General features: G+C 32.5%; 3 protein-coding genes across 4 annotated transcripts; all 3 read left to right on the forward strand.

The window, feature by feature from the left end:
- The first annotated feature begins 1689 nt into the window (after positions 1-1689).
- Positions 1690-6197, forward strand: LOC123207592 (pyrophosphate--fructose 6-phosphate 1-phosphotransferase subunit beta 1-like). Its single transcript, XM_044625073.1, has 11 exons — positions 1690-1832; positions 2350-2455; positions 2861-2923; positions 3042-3122; positions 3546-3710; positions 3850-4020; positions 4536-4651; positions 4883-4994; positions 5173-5257; positions 5666-5734; positions 5831-6197. The coding sequence occupies exons 1-11, from the start codon at positions 1690-1692 to the stop codon at positions 5905-5907; spliced, it is 1188 nt and encodes a 395-aa protein (XP_044481008.1). The 3' UTR covers positions 5908-6197.
- A 5025-nt stretch (positions 6198-11222) lies between these two features.
- Positions 11223-12497, forward strand: LOC123207590 (protein IRX15-LIKE-like). The gene has a single exon (XM_044625070.1). It carries the CDS (start codon positions 11302-11304, stop codon positions 12256-12258), a length of 957 nt encoding a protein of 318 aa, XP_044481005.1. The 5' UTR covers positions 11223-11301; the 3' UTR covers positions 12259-12497.
- Positions 12498-17174: 4677 nt separating this feature from the next.
- On the forward strand, positions 17175-21305 carry LOC123207583 (probable 2-oxoglutarate-dependent dioxygenase At3g50210). 2 transcript variants are annotated; one of them, XM_044625063.1, is made up of 12 exons: positions 17175-17338; positions 17495-17610; positions 17811-17929; positions 18016-18079; positions 18696-18763; positions 19377-19435; positions 19542-19701; positions 19811-19830; positions 19914-19960; positions 20530-20610; positions 20688-20777; positions 20981-21305. In XM_044625063.1, the coding sequence occupies exons 1-12, from the start codon at positions 17305-17307 to the stop codon at positions 21107-21109; spliced, it is 987 nt and encodes a 328-aa protein (XP_044480998.1). In that variant the 5' UTR covers positions 17175-17304; the 3' UTR covers positions 21110-21305. The 2 variants fall into 2 exon arrangements, with proteins under 2 accessions (XP_044480998.1, XP_044480999.1); XM_044625064.1 differs by having other exon boundaries at positions 17335-17421.
- Positions 21306-22236: the final 931 nt, after the last annotated feature.

The raw sequence follows: 22236 nt of genomic DNA on the forward strand, positions 1-22236 counted from the left end.
AGAGTTTCAAACTTATATTTTGGGGGGGGGGGGGGGGAGTCAGTTTTAAAACCTAAAAATATGAGGTTAGAGGATAAAAATAAAAATTTTAAAACTTACAGATATTTCTGAAATATGAGTTTAAATAAAAAATTTTAAATAATAATTTTACTCTTGATAATAAAAATAAGATTTAAAATATGGATAAATATGTAAATTTTCAAAAGTTAGCAGATAGAAGTTCAGATTTGTACTAAACCTTGGATGGGAATAAGTCATTTGATCTATTTAATATTATAGGACTCAAATCAAATTTTCCCGGTTGAACAGTCCTTCGACGAGGGAGGTCATAATAATTCATAAAATAGAGGGGATGGTGTGTAATTACGCAAAGTTAAGAAAGGTAAACAAATTGATTCGATTTTGCCGCCAATATTTTCAAAATCCCAATCCTACCCTCAAATCCAATGGGCAAAGATCGCACCAGGGAGGAGAGTCCGGAGTAACGAAATAGTGAAAAGACATTATCTTCCCTATTCATCCTTATGTATTTAAACTGATTCGTGGTCGCGGCCACACTAAAAAGCCCGCGCAAATCTATCATCTCTCCTCCGTTGGTTTCAAACTGCGATTTCACTCCCGTCAAGTCCGGTCAGGTCAGTGGCCGCGTGGCTTCAGTCTACAGTGAAGTTCAAACGAGTCGTATCGACCGCGCGCTTCCACTTCCTTCCGTTCTCCGTAATCCTTTCAAAATCGTCGACGGTCCCGCCAGCTCAGCCGCCGGAGATCCAGGTCATTCTTGTTTGTCAAAATATTCATCGTTAACATTAATGAAGACGTTTTTTAACGTGTTTCATTGTTTTAATTTCACAGATGAGATTAAGAAGCTGTTTCTGAATCTGTTCGGGCAACCGTCGGCAAGGCTGGTTCCAAACGACGTCGATAAACTGCCAGCGGATCAGAAGTTGAATATCGGTGTCGTTTCGTCCGGAGGACAGGCACCAGGTGGACACAATGTGATCTCAGGGATTTTCGGCGAGGATCTGTAAGAAACTCTAGTTTTGATACATTATTTGCGTGTAATGAAGTTTGAAAACGTGACTTTCGTCTATCCTTGGTAGATTACTTGCAGGATCGCGTGAAAGGTAGTGTATTGTATGGATTCAGGGGAGGTCCAGCGGGGGTCATGAAGGGAAAATACATTGAATCGGCTTCCGATTATATTTATCCTTACAGAAACCAGTTACGGTAGTTTCTATTGAGTGTATGATTATAATGCCTGTTAGATAAGTTATATTTGGCGAAACTAATGTAATAGTTAGACCTGGATTGATACATTGTATCACAATCTGTGCAATTAAAATTTGATTGTGTATTGATGTGGTAATAAACTGTTTACATTTTCAGTATTTTGTTTCGAATAAATGGTATGTTCAAATAGTTTTTATAAGAATATTAATATAGAAAAGCAGAAAATGTGTGTGGTGGTTTTATTGAAATTAATAATTGTTGAATTTAAGCATTTGTCGTAAGTTTTGTCCAAGTAGAAGTAATTGTCAACTTGCTTGTTAACATTACATGCTAGGTATATCATTCTAAATTGTTTGTAATATATTTCTCCAGGGTGGTTTTGATGTGATTTGCAGTGGGAGAGACAAGATTGAAACTCCAGAGCAGGTGAGACTGTTAGCTTGATGATTGCATGTTTGAATGATTGTTTCCAGTATTTATTTGTATAGAGTGGTGGAGTATGATGGGCTTTATTTTCAGTTTCAACAAGCTGAAGAAACAGCTGTGATTATTGGTGGCGATGACTCAAACATGAATGCTTGCCTCCTTGCTGAAAACTTCAGGTGTGTTAAAATGTTTATTCAGTATATGTTCCTTTTTTTGAGATTTACTTATTGTACGCTAGCAATGGTATTTTATGAATGTAATTTTCATTTGAGCAATATTATGTTTACTCACTTTGAATACATATATGGGTATGTAATCGCATTATAATACATATAAATGTATATCAATTTGTGTACTCAAAGTGGGTATGTATAGTTTTATTGTTTTTATTTTTGGGGAGTCATTTATATAAAAAAAATATTATATATACAAATAAATTATATAAATTTGTTCATACAACCTATTATAGTAGTATTTAGTTGAGTCATTTTGAAGTGAGAGAAAAAGTAAATAATTATATTATCCAATCACAACCTACCTCCTTAGTTTGTATAAATAAGTTTATACAATTTGTTTGTAAGCATAATTTTATTATTTAAATAAAGATGGGAAATGAGATAACCTTTTTTTTTTTTTGGTAGCTGTATTATTGATTACTTCCATGTATTGGCATTAATGTTATGTGTGTATCAGGGGTAAAAATCTTAAAATTCGGGTGATCGGCTGTCCAAAAACCATTGATGGTGACTTGAAGTGCAAAGAGATTCCCACAAGCTTTGGATTTGATACAGCGTGCAGGGTGAGTGCTGCGCATGCAGATTTTGCAATTAAACTTTTATAATTCATATTTCAACCTTTAATGGTATCATATTACAATTTTACAAATATTGATTAATATGTCCCTTTTTTTTCTTGATATGTACTTGCGTAAATATGATCAGTCTGTTAAAGCAAAGGTTTATGAGTCATATTATCATGTTTCTATGTTTTTTTGAAAAATCATTCTACTAATTAGTTTTATGAAAGGTTGCTATCATGCATTCTTATATGTACGCTGTTCAAATAGGGCAACTGGATCATATTGAACATTGCAAACTTCTTCCAGTTGGTGATTGGAAATGATTGCAGTCAGAGTCTCTTATTGTGTATAAGTTGTCAGAATAACACAGTTTCAAACAAGTGTATCATGTCCTGTATTATACAGATATATGCTGAAATGATTGGAAATGTTATGATAGATGCCGGTCAACTGGAAAATATTATCATTGTAAGTATTTGTGACTTGATTCTGATTCTGCTTTAAGTACAAAAAATGATCATTCTCTTTCAGTTTTATTTTTTGAGGAAATTTATGGGTAATATTTAATTTGTCTACAGTTGTACAGCTTACGGGGTGTGCCACTTCACATATTACTCTTGAGTGTGCATTGCAAACTCAACCAAACATTACCATTATTGGAGAAGAGGTAACTTTTTGTGTTCTCGCAAAACTAAATGACTTGCTTGGTTAAGATTCTCATGTTTTTAATAAACTTCTTGCAGCTCTAGCATTATGACATTTTCTTTATCTTTATGAACAATTAGTGGAATTATGTATCTCTGGCACAACCGTGATAAGTTTTTTGGACTTTATCTTCCTATCCCCAGTCACTGAGAAAATCAAGTGAAAAGCTCGTTTCTTGGCCACTGTTTGAAGCAATAGAACACATACACACTGGCATCACTTTCCATGGATATTCCATTGTGTTTCTATTGAATGAAAATGCATAACAGGTCAAATATATTCAGAGATACTTCATAGATTTAAGCACCTGACATTTTTAAACAATTTAGCAAATGTAAGAAAAATCTGTAGTTTATGACTTGGGACATCTTATTTATTTTTACAATTCTTCCTTTGCCTAGTATATTTTTTTCTGCAGGTTGCTGCCAAGAAGCAAATACTGAAAAATGTCAGAGACTACATTGTAGATATAATCTGTAAACGTGCTGAACTTGGTTACAACTATGGTGTCATACTTATTTCAGAAGGTCTAAATGATTTTATTCCTGAGGTACTTCTCTTAATCGTATAGTGTACCTTTCTGTTTTTTACTCCTTTTTCCTGTACAGTTGTGATTCTAGTAGTCAAATTATACACACTAATTCCTGAATGGTTCTTTGTCATGTACCACAATGATACTGGATTTGCAGGTGCAGCAGCTTATTGTAGAATTAAATGATGTTCTAGCCCGTGAAGTTTTTGATGAAAATGGGCAATGGAAAAAGAAACTCACTGGTCAGTCTGCACAGCTTTTTGCGTTTTTACCTCAAGCTATTCAAGAACAATTGATGCTTGAAAGAGATTCCCATGGAAATGTCCAGGTACGTAGTCCACTGATGTTTCAACATTTCACGGTGCATAGAAAACACTCCTCTCATTTAACTGCTGTACGTCTCACTTTCTTTACACCCCCTGAAGCATATAAAAATGACATGAACCCCTTGATTTTGTTACTTAAACCCCTTAACTACAATTATTGTTATTATTATTATTATTATTATTATTTTAAAGAGACAGTGGTTTTGATAATGTAAGAATGGTGGAGCGTAAATTTTAACACAAAAGGTTGACTGTAGGGAGCATAAATGGTTAATTATAGGGAGCAACTGTCCGTTTCTAATGTTGGAGGGGTGTAAGTGAAATTAGCACAATGGATTCCTGACGGAAGTTTAAAGAAAGGGGTGTTTGTGTAACCTAATGATCTTTTCTATGTGCCTGTGAAATGTTGAAACCTCAGGGGAGGTCTGGTATTTAACTCTATATTGCTCTTTTTGTGTATAATTTGCGCTGATGATTTTCCAGCTTTTGTTTATCTTGTATCTCTTTCCTCTGGTAGGTTGCTAAGATAGAGACAGAAAAAATGCTGATGGAAATGGTTGACACTGAGTTGGGGAAGAGGAAGAAGGAAGGTGCGTACAAAGGGAAATTTAAAGGGCAGTCCCACTTTTTCGGGTATTTAATATGCTTACCCTATAAGATCCTTTTGAGTCTCTAGCTCTAATAATTAGTACTGTTATATTGGGGCTCTAGTGTAAGTAGATGAACTGAGCCAATAGAGAGAGTATATGTTAACGATGAGCTTCAGTCTCTACATATTTGACAGTGTTATACACAAAAGAAACTTACTTTAAACTTTGCATTCTTTCCATTAGTTGAAAACCACTGTGTATTTCATATATGCAGATATGAAGGAAGATGTGGTTTGCCAACAAATTTTGATGCTTCCTACCGTTATGCACTGGGTTATGCTGCCAGAGCTCTTTTTCATAGCAGGAAAACTGGCTTGATATCATTGGTTGGTACTTTTAACCTCCTCGCTTTAATCTACTGTAGAACCACTCTCGTCCTTCATCCCGTCTTCTCAACTTGCTCTTGATACCCCTTAAGCAGTGTTAGTCTGTATTTAACTGTGACACCTTGCAATTTAATAACCTAGTTAACTGTATGGTATGTGCTTTTGGTGATATATCCAGTTTGGAAATTTGAGTGCTCCAGTTGATCAATGGACTGTAGGTGGAACTGCTCTGACCTCCTTAATGGATGTGGAGAAGAGACATGGTATGTGAAACTTTCCCTCTGTCTCCTTAGGAAGCATATATCAAAGAATATGCTATATTTATAATCTCTCTGAAAAATCTTACTTTTCATGTGTTAATAATATCGTATCGTAATCCTGGCGGAACAAAAAGTTTTTCTGAAAAAGAAAATGTTTCGGGCTATATTATATGGTGTTTCTACCTTATTATTATTTTTTTTTCGTACTTCATCTTCAGACACCTTTTTTCCTCTGCTCATTGTGTAACTTAATTCACTTTGCTGGTAAGTTCAAGCCTGTGATCAAGAAGGCCATGGTGGAACTTGAAGGCGAGAATCATTAATGCAGACTTTCACTTGTGTTTACATGGCATTAGCTCCTTCAGTCTCCACCGCCGAGTAATGGTTTGCTTCTAATAAATGATTTTTCAGGTGCTCCATTTAAAAAATTTGCATCCTTGCGGGACGAGTGGGCGCTCAAAAATCACTACCTTAGTCCTGGTTGGTCCTGAATTTGATACCTAGTTTCAATCATTTTGCCTCAGTTTATGGCTTTGTTGTTGATACTTAATGCGCTGTTATGGATTTTATTTCCAGGTCCTATCCAATTTTGCGGTCAAACAGCCACTGCCGTTAATCGTACACTGCTCTTGGAGATTGGTGCTAAAGTTTAACCATGCTATCAAAATTCATCTCAGATGGAAGTTGATTCGCCCAGAGAAAAGAAAACAATAATGGGCCTACTATCGCATTCAAGGCCCGCCAGAGAAAGTGAAGAAGGGAGAGACTGGAAGAAGGAGCCGGAAAATGCGAAACCTATTATTTTTAATATATTATTAATTAAATAATTTTTTTTAAACAAAATATTTTTTATTAATTTTAACAGTTTATAGATAAGAGTTTGAATTTTTTATACTTATCGAATATCAATTTGGGTTTGTAATAAACCTTTGATGGAAATATATCTTTTGGCCTAAAAGCAATGAATTTTTTATCAAAGAGATTTAACTATAAGAATTTTCTATTAAATGAGTTATACTTTCATTATTTTCCATTAAAATATCAACTATGAATTGACTTTAAACAATATTAAATATAAATGACATGACAGTTTTTCGGTTAAAAATGTTAATGTGGTCATTTCGGTATGTTTGATGTGAACAATTTTTGTGCGCTAATGTTGTCATTTGCAACCACAAAGCCTCAAATTATATCCATTATTCAAATTTTTTCTTTTCTAAAAATTAACAAAACATACCTAAAACAAGAAAAACTCAATGAGAACTAATATTCATCTTCAACAAAAAAAATACAAGGACAATGGTAAAAAACAATTTCCTTTTATTTCAATATAACATCATTATAATTAGAGAAATTTAAATGAACAATATAGATTTTTTTTTTTTAAAAAAAAGAAACCCCAAAATTTGGGTGAGTTTTGTGGTTTATATGAAAATAAATTCGGGTAAACGGTTAATTTCAAATTTTTGTAGATTACAATTATGTGCATAACTCTAAAATTATTCATGTTAATCAAGAATTATATCATATTATATTATAAATTAAAACAAAATTTTATATTATTAATTTTTTAAAAATTTTTTAGAATGTTAGTGTTTAAACCAAATTTTGCTTAACTGAATACAAGTTTGATTATTTTAATAAAAGATAAAAAAAATTTATCCTTTTAATTGAAAACAAAAGGGATAATTATTAGATGGTTTCTATTTATCTCAAAATTTACATTTTAAATAGACAAAATTATTTTTAAAAGACCATTAATATTTTATTTTGATGCTTGACAGCTGGACAGAAATATGAAAAAGTAATTTTCTTTTTGGCTTTAAAAGGCCTGGCAAGCACCGGAACAAAAATGCTTCTCAGCAAAACATTTAAAAACACTAATAAAATGCTGATTACCCTTCTCTCGCAATTAGTGTCAAAAAAACAAAAAAGAAAAGGCAAAGGTGAGCTGAAGGCAATCATGATTAAGTGTCTCATGAGAAGGATGTGGACTGGTTTGAATTGGGAATTTTGCCTTGCCTTTAGCAATTGAGTTGGGTTGGTGAATGGTGACGTTAATGTTTGTGTTGATGGAAGGAAGAAAGATAGGATCTTCTCATCTTTTAGAAAACCCTTCTTATCCGTCCCTTCTTTTTAAGTAACTTGCCAACACCTTTCTGCCTTTTATCTCATATTTTACCAAAGTAGGCTGATGCTTTCCCGACTGCTAACAACATCTCGTTGACTCCGTCGGCAAAGCCCAAAGCTTTTTACGAAAGCCTTCTTTAATTCTGGAATTCTCTACACTTTTTATTGAATAGCAATTTGATTTTGCCTCTCTTATTATGGTTCGGTAAGCGATTTTAAAACTCACTTTTAAATACAGGCCAAAAGACTTGTTCCCACCCAAGGTTTGGTGTAATTATAACTTTCACCTGATAATTTTTAAAAACCCAAAATTTTACCTATAAGTTAAATTTTATTAAAATCTTCATTTTATTTTGATATAAAAGTGAAATTATTATTTTAAAAATAATATATAAAATTTATTATATTCCCCCCCCCCCCCAAGGTTTTAAATATAACAATTTTACTCATGTTTAAGTTTTCTATTTTTAAAAAAGTTATATTTTCCTCCCAAAACTCAAGGTTTTTTTTTTCACCTTTCTAGTCATCATTTTTTGTACTCGTAACCTTCTCTTTCCACTCTAAACTATCGTTGGTACTGATTGTCACATTTTACCACCTTAAATCATAGTCTAGACGATTCATTTGGATAATGATACGTCTAGACAATTCTTCAAATCCAAACGAATCATCTAAACAACAATTTTGAAGGGGGGGGGGGGGAATGTGACAATTAGCACTAATGACAGTTTAGAGTGGAAAAATGAGGTCATCGACACTGGAAATGGTGACTAAAGAGGTAAAGAAAAAAAACCCTAGGTTTTGGGAGAGAGCAAATATGGCTTTTCAAAATTAGAAAACTTTAGGTATGAGTAAATTTGTTAATTTTTAAAACTTAGAAGAATATAATATATTATATATTTTTTAATATTATTGTTACAATAACAATTTTACCATAATATCTAATTGAAAATTTTACATAATTAGGCTTATAAGTAAAACTTTGAGTTTTTAAAAGTTAACAGGTAAAAGTTTAGATTTACATTAAACCTTGGGTGGGAACGAGTCTTTTGGCCTTAAATATATTCTTTCTTAAACAAGTTTAACTTTAATGACTTAACAAAATTTTTTAATTTTCATATTTATACGTGAATGCTTACATAATCTTTAAATCTAAGTTTTCAAACTTGTTAAAGGTTAAGACGTCATTGTTAAAATTTATAGATATGACATATAAAATAGATCTTTTTATTTTTTTAAAATTTATGGATGATAAAATTACCTTTTTGCCCTCACATCATTAGTTTTTCTAACAGAGATTGATTTAGGGTGAGAAAGTGTTGTTTATATTATCTAAAAGTAGAAAAAGGTTTTGAGGCCAAACCTTGGTTGAGAAAATGTGATTTACTACCTATTTATGAGTATCACATTCTTGTGAGATTGTCACACCACAACATTTGGTTGCAAACTCGTTTTAGTATAAATTGTAGCAACTTGATGTTAATTGAGAATAATTTTACCATTTCAAACCTAGTCTACACCAATTTAATGTGAATTTTATGAAAGTAACATCTATCCAAAATACATCTACACCAACTTATAATGGATTCAAATTCTTATTTTCTATAACTACAAAATGTGACATTAATGAGATCTACCTAGACCCATTGAAGAATTTGGGTCATTCAAAATTGTATAAGCTCATTAGGTTTTACTTTTATAATAGGCCGAAAGACTTATTCAACCCTAAGATGTAGTGAGATCTTAAAATCTTATCCTCTAACTTTTAAAAACTCAAACACTCATTTATAAGCAAATTTTTAGAAAGTTTTTTCAATTAGGGTTAAGGGTAAAACTGTTATTTATTAAAAAAAAATTAAAAAATAAAAGTTCTATCATATTTTTCTTTTTAGGTTTAAAAATTTTTGTCACTTTTCAAATCTTAGGTAGAAGAAAATTGTGAGTTTTCTAAATCTAGAGAAAAAAATGTGATAAAATTTTTTTTTTAATTTTTTTTAATAATTCAGATTTTTAATGAAAATTGACTAATGAATAAGTGTTTAAGTTTTTAAAACTTAGAAAATGGGATTTTGTGATTTCACTATACCTTGTATAGGCACAAGTCTTTTGGCCTTTATAATATGAAATTATGACTAGTTGCGGATCAACCTTGAATCACATTACAAGAAGATTAATATATATATATATATATATATTAAGGATTAAATTTCAAATAAAGTTATAAAATTTATTCATTCCGCGTGTGAAATAGAACAAAAGTGTATTTTCCTAACAAAAATTTTCACAATTATATGCAGTATTTTAATTAGATTCTAGGTTGGTAGTAGTGTTGGACCCGAACCAGGTTAACTCGGGTTTGTAAGTTAGCTCATTTCGATTTGATTCAGTTCAAATTAGTTTCATTCAACTTTGGATCAAATTCAAGTTAGGAGATTTGACGAGATTTGGCTTGCGAGCTTAATAAATGGCTTGATCTAGTTCAGACTTAGTTCATGATTCAATTTAATATTGATTCAACAAACTTAAGCCGTGATATTTTTTATTTAAACAAATTTGAGTTAAATGATGTTTAGACTGAGCTTGATTTGTATCCACCTCCTAGTTGGCAGGTGTCTACAATTAAACAACTGCCTTAAATTGGAAGTAAGTGCGTGTACAAAACCTGAATAGACTCTTTCCAAACCCACCCCAGTTTACTTCTCTAATTGCTAGTATGTATGTCTTAATTATGTAATTAAGTTAAATAAAATAGAGAAACAAACCTACTAATTATCATACAATCAAATCAAAGTTTGACATTTTGGAGTCCTTTTTAGGTGGATTGTCTCCTTCAATGGAAGCTAATTATTGAAGAAATGTTGTATATTTTAATGGGTAACGTGAGAAATAAACCTATATGGAGCAAGGAAAAGCGACTGATGGCCTGTAATTAGTTATGGGGTCGCTGAAACTTTACCAGCTGCCCCTGCTTTCAACAGCTCCAACCCAACCACCATATTTTGTTAATTTTTAACATGGTCGGATAATTTGATATGACATAATACGAAAAAAATTAAGTTATGATGAAGTTTTTCATACAAAATTTATTTTGGGTTAACTTTATCTGATTCGAAACTAAATTCAATCGTGTCAGAGTTGACACGAAGGTAACCTAAACTAACCTTTAAAGAAATGTTATTTTAATAAAGTTTATTATAGGTAAATTAAAAAAATATTGAAGGGTGAGTATCATTAATATTTGAAATTTTTACGGATTATATATAGTTGAATCTTATCATCAACATTTGAAATGTTAACAGATTGTATATAGTTGTAGTTACTTATATTATTCTTGTTTTTTAATTAAATATTTTATTTTATTATTTGATAATAAGAATGCGATTTGATTAGTAAGATTATTACGTGTTTTAAAGATTTTGGTATCTAATTTTTTAGACCATTTGTAAACCAGACAAACAATTATATTGTATGTTTTATTAATATTAAATTGTGATAATTTGATGGAGAAATTAAAACGTTAAAAATACTTTCAAGAGTAAAAACAATAGAGGGCTAATTTTGGTCATTTTAAGTTAATTCGAATTTTAAAAAATTGGTTAACGTTAAAATATTTTTTTTATGATTTTAATTCGGATTAGGTTTAATTTTCTCCTCCCAATCCACATGCTGTTATGTCACTTTAAACAATCCTTGTCGATAAATTAACCTAAACTGCTCAATCAGGATTGCATGGAAACAAATAAAGTAATACTAAATTAAGAGAATTTTTTCAAATGCTACCATTTTGGTATCTAGAATAATAATTTAGGCTATTGTAATGTCACCTTCAACCTCTGCTAATTTCATATCTCCTTACTTTAAAATCTAACCCTCTTTCTCAATCCCATCAGATTTTCTCTGGTAAAAAGAAAAAAAAAATGAAGAACAATAACAGCAACACAAAGCTGATTCTTCTCCACCCTTACATCCAAAAACAAGGAACCTCTAATCGTCTATGGCTGCTTGCTTTTGTATCATTCTTCACCATTGCTTTTCTTCTCACTCTTATTTACACAAGAGAGTCAATTTCTCTTAAGACAACCACCACTGCAACTACCATGGTGGCCAAAAACTCTTTAGTTTCTTCTACTTTTGGCAATACGCCATTGCCCACAACTGTCATCAACACTCTTCTCCATTATGCATCGAGATCAAACAATTCTTTCCGCATGTCGCACGCTGAGCTCAAACCCATCTCTGATGCGCTCCGAAAGTGCTCATCTCCCTGTAACTTTCTCGTTTTTGGCCTCACTCAAGAAACCCTTCTGTGGAAGGCGCTGAATCACAATGGCCGCACAGTTTTCATCGACGAGAACCGCTACTACGCTGCCTACTTTGAAGAGTTGCATCCCGAGATTGATGTTTTCGATGTCCAATACACCACCAAGATAAGTGAAACAAAAGAGCTCATCGCCTCGGTGAAGGAACAAGTGCGAAATGAATGCAGGCCGGTGCAAAATCTGTTGTTCTCAGAGTGCAAACTTGGGCTCAATGATTTGCCTAACCATGTTTATGAGGTTGATTGGGATGTGATATTGATCGACGGGCCAAGAGGAGAAGGGCCGGGAGGGCCCGGAAGGATGTCGCCGATCTTCACGGCCGGAGTCCTTGCGAGGAGCAAGAAGAGTGGGAATCCAAAGACGCATATTTTTGTCCATGATTATTACAGGAAGGTGGAGAGATTGTGTGGTGATGAGTTTTTGTGCAGAGAAAATCTGGTTGAACATTATGAAACACTGGCTCATTTTGTGCTGGAGAAGATGGATGAGAACAGTTTTGAGTTCTGCCGCCATAATAATACTGCATCTTCATCATCTCGAGCTCCATCCTCTTAGGCATCTGGGTTAATTTGAAGCCATTATCGATCAAAAGCAGTGTCCCAGGAGGGCATTGGTATAAAGAGGTAAAATCTGGTTAATTATTTATCATTCACGTGAAATTATTAGACATTTTCAGGGCTTTGGTGGTGGGGATGTAAAAATAATTTTTGTTTTTGGCAAAATCAACTTGTAATCAATGAATTGACATTTGAAATTTTCAATTATAATGCAATTGCTACAGCTTTCGGCACAAATCCATATTAATTGGGTGTGATTTATTTTATTTTTACCTCTTAAGTAAATGTTTTTTCACCTCATATTATCTTTGGATCCATCCATAATGGGTCCATCCATAACATGTTGTTTCCAACACCTATTATGTAAATCATGAGAAATTGAATAATGAGTATGGCTGTTATAGCTCAATTGTCAAATGGAATTGATCTCTCTTGGTAAGGAAATACACCGAATTAATTAGATTCGGATGCAAGAATATGAAAAGACACAGTATATAAATGAGACATACTTTGTTTAGAAACAGTGAAATCTACACCTGTCCCCCGGGTATGCGTTAATGAAGCCAAGGAGTGCCTGCCCAAAGGTCGCATCAACGAGCTGATCTATTCAAGCTAGACAAAGGAAAATTGTCTTTGGGACATGGACATGCTTTGTTTAGATCGGTTGGGTTTCAGAACCAAGACATGATTAGCTAACCATGTCAGGTAATTGGATTCTCGAATGAAACCAATAAAGAGGATTTTGTCTACTTACTATTTCAAGGCGTTGCAATGCTCAACATCCATGGCTCGTCTTTTTTGTCGGATAGGGTGTATCTTGGAGTTAATGTTGAGCCGATGACACGTAACTTCCAGACTGATCTTTTATCATGTCAACATGAGTCCAGACAACTACAGTCAAAATTTTCCTTTAAGGATGTGTCCAACTGTTTTGCTAGTTGTTTCTAAGGTCCCTCTATTCTGAGGGTTCAGGTAGGCTCTTGTATATCACTTTGGACTTCTTTCAGTTTTCTATCAATCGAGAGGGTGACTCACCTTCTTGGGCCCTAAGATCGATCTTATATTCGATTGAACCAAGGTATGTCGTCATATTCGAGAGTTGCTTCTTTCTTTTTGAGGCTACTTTGATGACTTGGTTGTAATATCAATGAAAGTTTAATTGAGATCCCCTGGCTGTGTTGGGCATGGGGAATTTCATGGTCAGGTGATACACAGAAGTAACTACTCTTAAGCTTTTTAATAATTACGGCTGGTCTGTGACAACATTATAAGTTGAAGGGTAATAAACTACTAGGAAGTTTGTCATCTCGATCATCTGGTTTCTTTCTCCCAGAGTGATCGATAGGGTGATCATACCCCAAGGTATTATATAATCACCAGGGAAACCATACAAGGGCGTGGTGTAACACCCCTTGTATGGTTAATTTTTACAGATTGTGTCACCTGATTTAAATGTCAAAACTCTAAGCTTATACACTATTCTTGGACATTAGAGAATTTCTTTTTTCTGATTTTTCTATTACCATAGTTGGGGAGGATATGGAAACAATCAGAAAGATTAGACATTAACAAATACAAGATTAACTGTTAAGAAAAAAATATGGAGAAGTTTCAACATCATATTTGAAAAAGTGGTTGATGTATCTTTAACACGGATGCTATGAAAATGATATAAACCATGTATTTGAATCATATATTGTATCATTTATCAAAAACTTATTTTTCTGTATTGTGTATCGTATCATAAGATACGTCTTTTAAAAATAAAAATAAAAAATAAAAAATTTAAATTAACATATTATCATTTTAAAAAATATCACAAACACTCTTAAAAATTTATAATTTTAAATGCCTTTAATCTTGTTATTTATTTTTTTTCAATGTAAGATGTGGTTACCATAAAACCATAAATAAATATAGAACAAAAAATTTAGAAAATTATATTAGGATGATAATGCTTAAAAATAATATATAGATATAATTGTAATCAATCAGCACTTTCACAATACAAAGTGAATATTTTTAAGGAGAAACCATTAAAGTTGAAAAATAACAAATTTTTACTTCTTGTTATATTTTATTTGTAAATTTCATTATATTTTAGAAAGAAAAAATATGAAAATACTCTTATTAAAGAAAAAGAAAAAAAAAATCCTCTTTCACTAAGATAGAGAGAAAGAAGGAAAGGATGAGAGAAAGAAAGGGAGGGACTTTGCATTAACTCTAAAGGGGGTCTCTGTTTGCTAATTATTTTTTGTTTGTGTTTGGGTTATGATTTTCTTCTCTTAATTAAGATTATATACAGAGAGGAGGAGTTTTTATTTCTATACTTAGACAAACGAGATTAGGGTTGAATACAATCCAACATATGTTGATGCCGGAGGCGACGAGTGCCTTCAACCATGTAATAGTGGAATATAAGTGAAGTTATAATGAATTTATTTAATAATATCAATCATTTAACACATGTTTTAATCAGATTCGAGAGTTTTATCAGACGTTAGAGAAGGGAAAAAAAGAAAAGTCTATATGGGTGTGTTGCATTTCCATGAATTAAACTTGGTGGTGTTAATTTGGCCAGACCAGCGCATGACATGGGAAAATATTCCAGTCTACTACTGTAACGTGTTGGATCCAGCCCATAAGCCTTTCAGACCAGACTTTAGGCCTAGACATAAGGCCTGTGAGCCAATCTATACCAAAAGTATGATGTTTTCTCACATTTTTTCCTCTTTTTAAACTTTGAAAATCTAATTTATCTATTCATGAGTGGTTAAAATTAATTGAATCCCTTAGTTATATCATTTTTCCACCTTAAACTCTAAAAACTAACAATTTTCCCTAACCTAAATTTTCAAAAATAATATTTTCCTCCCTAGAGTTTTCAATTTTTCAGATTCAATTTTTTTGACGATGAAGAGACTTCTTCGGTGATCGCCAGTCAACGTTTTTTCCTCTCTGACAAGTCCTTCATTCGACGTTGTGCAACCTCATAATTGTTAGAAAACGAAGACCTCATCTTTGTCTCTGGACGAAGACAGTTTATCTTCATTAGAGACGAAGACAAGTCGTCTTCATTCTTTGACGATGATGATGTCATATAGTGTTAGAAGGAGAACGCGTCAAAGAAGAAGAGATGTTGTCAGGAGGTCGTCGGATAAGTCTCTTTGTTGTTGAAAAAATTAGATCTGAAAAATTGAAAATCTTGGAAGGAAAATATTGTTTTTGAAAATTTGTGTTGAGAAAAAATTATTAGTTTTTAGGGTTTATAAAAGAAAAAGGAAATCAAATTTAAATTTATTTTAATGTTAAATATAAAATGACGATTTTATCTTTAAAACTAACAGATTTAATTACTCATAAGTAGGTAAATAAGATTTTTAAAGTTAAGAAAAACATCATATTTTGTGGACGGTGGGTGGGTGGATGGGGGGATCAAGTCTTTGGCTTAATTAAATAATAATTATAATATAAATTTTTTTATTAAAATTAATGGGTCGGAGCCGACCTGACCCCGGCCAGCCCACAGACACCTCTAATCAAGCTAAATGCAATGCAAATCAAGCTGGACAAGTTCATGAATTAATAAAAGTAATTTGAGGATATGAAAACGACACTCATGAGTTGTAATTTAACCAATGACAGGATGTACTAGAAATAAAGAATGGAAAAATACACGAGGATAGATTCCAAAAATAGACCGGGCTTGGAGACATTTGATCAAACAGAAAGTTGGAACTTGGAACGATACACCCGAGAGATCAGACATGCCATGACCAAAACCACATGGTTGTAATGAAATGGTACACGAATTTGTAGCATAACAAATTGTACCGTAAAATGGTTACATTTGCTAGAGATATTAAGAGGAAATATAAATGAAACATTTATGTTATAGCTTTCTGCAGAGAAGATTAGCACCAAAAGACAATAAGATTTGTTTAAACGCGATTTTGTCGGTTTTGATCGATTTATCTGGTTTATCAGTTTTGATCAGGTTTAATCGAGTCTTATACTAAACCAGCTTTTAATAAAAACTGAACTAAATCATGAACAAGATTTAGGTTGAACAGATTGGTCCTGTCTGATTTTAAAAACACTAAAAATACTTATAAACTGTATATAGTTATATCTTTATATAATTGTAGTTACTCATATTATTCTTGTTTTTTATTTAAATAATTTATTTTATTATTTGATAATGAGATTATGATCAGTATGTTTTAAAAGTATTTATTGGGTTTTGATTCATTCATGATGGGTTGATCTACTCTAATTTATTTTAATTACCAAGAGTAGTTGAGGTAGGAGAGTTATTGACAGTTAGACATTTATTTAAATATCTAAATTATCTCCCCAAAAAAGTAAAACGCAATATTTTACGGAAGAGGTTTTCTCCTCTTCCTCTCCACACACAAAACCAAAAACACAGATAAATCAAGCCTCTCAAAAGGAATATAGTACGTGAGACAAATGAGGTTATAGAAATGACTCATGGTAACACTTCGCACCATGTTTGAATGAGTTTTGTCATAAACTTGAAATTGGGTACATTAAATTATGTTTACTGTCATTTATAGAATTTAATTTGATACGTTAAAATTGTTTTCAACAATATTGATAGATAATCTTTAAACTATTTATAAATAAGATAAAATATTATATTGTGTATTTTATTAATTTCAGATAATTTGTTTAAAACATTAAAAACAATTAATAATAAAAAATTATTTAGGACATTAAAATTTGGATAAATTTTATTTAATTCGTATTAGAATTAAAAGCAGCCAATTCGAGATCCGAACCGACACTGTTACGAACATGAATTGCCAGTCCTAGTCATGGCCTCGTCACCTCGCCGAAAACGACAAAGTCGGCCTACATAGCACCAAGATCTTTCGTGGCTTGAACCGGATAATAAATAAAAACACAACAGTGGCAGGCTCACCAAAAGCTGAAAGAGAAATCTCATTCAGGACAATTGCATGTCTTTCCTCTTAACAAGTTTTGTCTAGCATATACCAAAAAGGTTATCATCATCAACATGGCCACGGACTTCAAATCCATCCCAGTCATTGGTAACCAACTCCTTAGACGGTTCAATTCGTCTTCTTGCATCTCAATTCTGCGTTAATTTGAACTTCTATGTCAATTGGAAGTAGTAAGAATTAGCTTTTGTTTGTTGCGTGTGTGTTTCTTCAACTCATGATTTTTTTCTTTTTGGTGTGGCGTAGACATTAGTCCGTTATTAGCCAAATGTGATGACCCAAACATGGGTGAAGACGCCGGTGTATCGAAAGTTGTTACACAATTGGATCAGGCTTGCAGAGAGGCTGGCTTCTTCTATGTGGTAATCTGTTCATCTTGTTGAGTTGTTACGATTTAACTTTAATTGAAATCGAACATATGTTGCCGATGGAAAAACATGTTTGTTTCTTCTTTCTGTGAGCTCTGTTTTCTCAGGGCTACAACAAAAATTATAATTTCAGTGCACGAATTTTGCTTGTGATTGTGTCTTCTAAATATTCTCTGTTGTTTGCTATTGACCAGAAGGGCCATGGTATTCCTGAGTCCCTCATCAAAGAGGTCAAAAAGATTTCTCACCAGTTCTTTGATCGTCCGTATGAAGAAAAACTCAAGATCAAGCTGACTCCACAAGCTGGTTACAGGTTTGCTTAATGGAATAGGAACCAACTTTTTCTTTTTTTAATTTTAAATCGGAACTTACTGAAATGAGAGCACATTTTGAGTGCAGGGGATATCAGAGAATCGGAGAAAATATCACCAAAGGCATCCCGGATATTCATGAGGCGATTGATGTAACTCATACTCATTTACTCACTTCATGAGTGTTCATGTATCCCGTTTCATTTAGAGACATTTTCTGCTTGATGTATGTTTGTGGATATTGTAAAATAGAACTTTTCGGCAAAACTTCTAACTGTGCTTTCCTGTGCAAAATTTTAGAAATGTTTGAAGATAAATTTTAAACCAAGAGATTTTTGAAAATAGGCATGTTGTATCTGGACAAAGGGCTTCTTGAAACGCAATGTTGTCGAATATTTTCTGTACATTTCTTCTAGGTTCTTAGCAAGAAACCATGTCATGGTATTCTTTAAATGTGATTATCATCCATTTTTGGCCATTATGTTTATGCTGCCTTCTCCCCTGAGAATGGTGCTGATGAATTGAAATCATAGCTAAATCTATGAAAAGTTTGCTTTGAATTTAATTTTAGTATTGGTTTCCATGAGCTATGATGTTTCTCCACCTGCTTCTAATTATTGTGAGTTACTATCTCTGAAATAGCACACAGAGGGATAAACTTGCTTTTGATATGTCAAGTTTGTTATCATTGTGATCATTAATATAGTTGGTGATACATCTAGTTCTTTATATTATTTATGTTGTTTTCTTCTTCTTCTGCTTAAACAGTGCTATAGAGAAATAAAAGAAGGGATGTATGGGGCTCTTGGCAAACCCATGGAAGGGTGTAATCAGTGGTATGTGGAAGTTAGTGTTTCCTTAACCACACCTGAATTCTAAAATTTCTTGTATAGAACATATATGAAGACAGATCTTCTGGATATTATCATTAAACTTATTATATTGATGACTTCATGTTACAAAGATTTATATGCTCATTTCCTATTGACCATACTCCAGCAGAATTATCCTGCCATTACTGTGCCCATGAGTAATGTTTCTATAATGGAAGAAGTTCCTTAGATATTGCGCTTTGATTCTATAAGCTTACATCGGGAGACCCAGAATCTGTATGTGATCTGTTTCACCTTAAAGGCCAGTCACATAGAACACCTAATTTTTAATAAGTAGATAGTACGAGTTAATATTAGAATTACATCATAAATGTCTGTGATTTTCATCTTTGCAATTAATCTGCTTTAGTAAGTTGTGCTGCATATTGCTATTTAAGATGCTTGATTTCTTTAGCACTATTCTACAACTTTCATATTTGAGAATCTCCTTGCTGATTGTGAAGCTCTAAGTTCAGCAAGTGTCTTTAATCTATTTGAATTGGAGTTACTAAAAGCATATGGTTTCAGAAATGCTAACAACATTTCTTTATTTTTCTGCTTCTGATGCTTGTGGCAGGCCCCTTGATCCTCCTTCCTTTAAAGAACTGATGGAGGAGTACATCAACCTCTGCACAGGCATGTTTTCCTTAGCAGGATTGCTATCTCTCTCTCTCTCTCTCTCTCTCAGGTCTTTTATTCTAGTAGAAAGTTCATTGCATCTTTTGGTTCTTGATGCTATCAGACCTTTCAAGAAAAATTATGCGGGGGATCGCTCTAGCGTTGGGTGGGTCACCATATGAATTTGAGGGTGAAAGAGCAGGAGATGCTTTTTGGGTGTTTCGTATTATTGGTTACCCAGGTGTTGCCAATGGCCATGGAAAGCCTGAAAATGACATTGGATGGTATTGCAACAAGGCTGCCCTTTGTGTTTTTCCTTTGCTTTTCATTATTAAGGCTCATATATATTCTCTTTTCATGTTTGCTTATGTTCTTATTGTGGCCATACTTCAGCGGAGCTCATACTGATTATGGTAAATACTTTTCAAAGTTGAGATGATTGATGGTCTCAAAAATCTAATACGTATATATCAGTAACTGTAATGTTGCATAACAGGTTTGCTGACATTAGTTAATCAAGATGACGGTATAACAGCACTTCAGGTATAATCCCATGCTATCATTTTTTATACTGTGTTTAACCTCCTTAAACATCAAGGATTCACTATAATAGCATAACAATTATCCAATGTTTCTCTCTTTTCTTGTCATGCCTGGAGCCAGCTGACAACAGCTAGGAACCTGGTTATCTGTTTTGGACATGTAGTGTTTATTAAGTTTTGACAGTGTCAAGAATGAATCGATTAAGATTTTAACAATCAAGCTTGAAGACTAAAAAGTGGTGCTTTAAGGTTTAATATGTTTCTTTGATATCCCTTTCCTAGCCAGGGAAGTTGGTTGGCATGTCAAAAAAAGAGGGATAAAGAAAAAGAACATAAGAAATTGTTTTCTTTGAAAAAATGCCTTTAAACAACCTCCCATGCTTTAATTAATCATAATTGCTGCTTGCTTCAAAGTTTGCTGTAGCCTCCATTAAACTCCATTTATCATCTTTGTAACAGTAAAGGTTCTAATGGCAGTTTCAAGTTCTGTTTGGATGCTTAACTCTTGCGTTCATATGAAATGTTTTGCCTTAGTTTCCACAAATCTGTAATTTGGATAATTTCTTGAAGGTGAGAAACCAATCTGGGGAATGGATATCAGCTCCTCCCTTACCTGGTTCATTTGTCTGCAACATTGGTGACATGCTGAAGGTAAATTATTTTGTACTAAAAACCTCTCCCTATGTTTCTGTCTCTTTTGACATCTAATAAACTTGATGGAACTGCAGATATATTCCAATGGTTTGTACGAGTCAACCCTGCATCGAGTGATCAACAATTCTCCAAAATATCGGGTTTGCGTAGCTTACTTTTATGAGGTTAGTCAATATCTCCCTCTTTTAACTAATGTTTTTAGACAAAAAACTGGCTATTGATCCGATCAATACCATGTGTACCAGTTGAACTGATTCAACTGAACGGTCTAGTCGGGTTTATAAGAAACTGTTTTTATTTCTTTTTCTTACTAAAATTGCAATGGCGCATCAGATTTTTTTTTTTTTTTTTTTTCTGGTATGAACAGACCAACTATGATACAGCAGTGGAGCCTCTGGAAGTTTGTAAACAGCGGTCTGGGGGAACTGGAAAGTTTGACAGAGCTGTTTATGGAGAACATTTAGTAAGCAAAGTTACCACCAACTTTGTCGAGTAGCAGATCGTTTTTCAGTTTTGAATCTTGTAAATACAATGGATCAACGGTTGAATCATCTCGACTCACAATAATGTAATTTAATTCTATTTTGGAATTTGGATCCTACCATTGGCTTTTATTTGCTGCAAACTGTTTCATAGGATGAGTTGATGCCAAACTAAATGATTTTTTATTTAATTTTCCTTTAGTTTATTTCTTTAGAAAAAGAGTGTATATTATTCTTTTCTACATTTTTCAGCAATCCACCGAATAATAGGAGTATTATATATATAATTTTATAAATAAATAATAATATATTATTATGTGATTAAATAATTAAAAATTAATGATAAAATAATACTCAATTATATAATAACATATTATTATTTGTATATAAAAGTTATACGTATAATTTTATTATACGAAATAATTAATGGGATAATTCGAACATTGATTCTTTTACCTACTAGGATTTTCTCTTTAGATTTGTCAACATGCATGGTACATAGAAATTGTTATTATATGTATAATTATCAGTGTCTTATGATATATGATATATATCTTATGATATAATATGATATGATACAATACGATACAGATGAAAAACGATACTTGTCATAGAATATGTTGTATTTGATATGATATAATAAACATATTATATGATACATATTATTGATATAAATTAATACACTTTTTAAAGAAAATAATGATGTAATAGAGATATATATGAAAAATTTTAAAATTTTAACAGAATTTATAATATTTTTTAAAATAATAACCTATCAATTATATTTTTATTATTTTATTTTTTAAAATTATATTATATAATATTTGGTATATAATATATAAAATTAAATTTTTAATATATGATATAATATAATTCATAATTGAACAATTATGAGTACACACAGAGGAAAGTGCCTCTTGCAAGTACAACATGTCAGTGTAGAGCCAAACGGTGACCATTTTAATACTAAATCAGAACACACCAGTAGTCCATTTAAAACATTTGCATCCTTTTTAGGCATCCCGAAACCTTAAAATATGTAAATAGAAGAAACCTAAAATGATATTTCTCACATGACATTTATCAAAAGAGCGAACCATATGCATCTCAATGCAAAATTACGTATCAAGATATCATTCAA

Source organism: Mangifera indica, unplaced genomic scaffold, assembly GCF_011075055.1.
Source record: "Mangifera indica cultivar Alphonso unplaced genomic scaffold, CATAS_Mindica_2.1 Un_0088, whole genome shotgun sequence".
In the NCBI taxonomy this organism is placed as follows: Eukaryota; Viridiplantae; Streptophyta; class Magnoliopsida; order Sapindales; family Anacardiaceae; genus Mangifera; species Mangifera indica.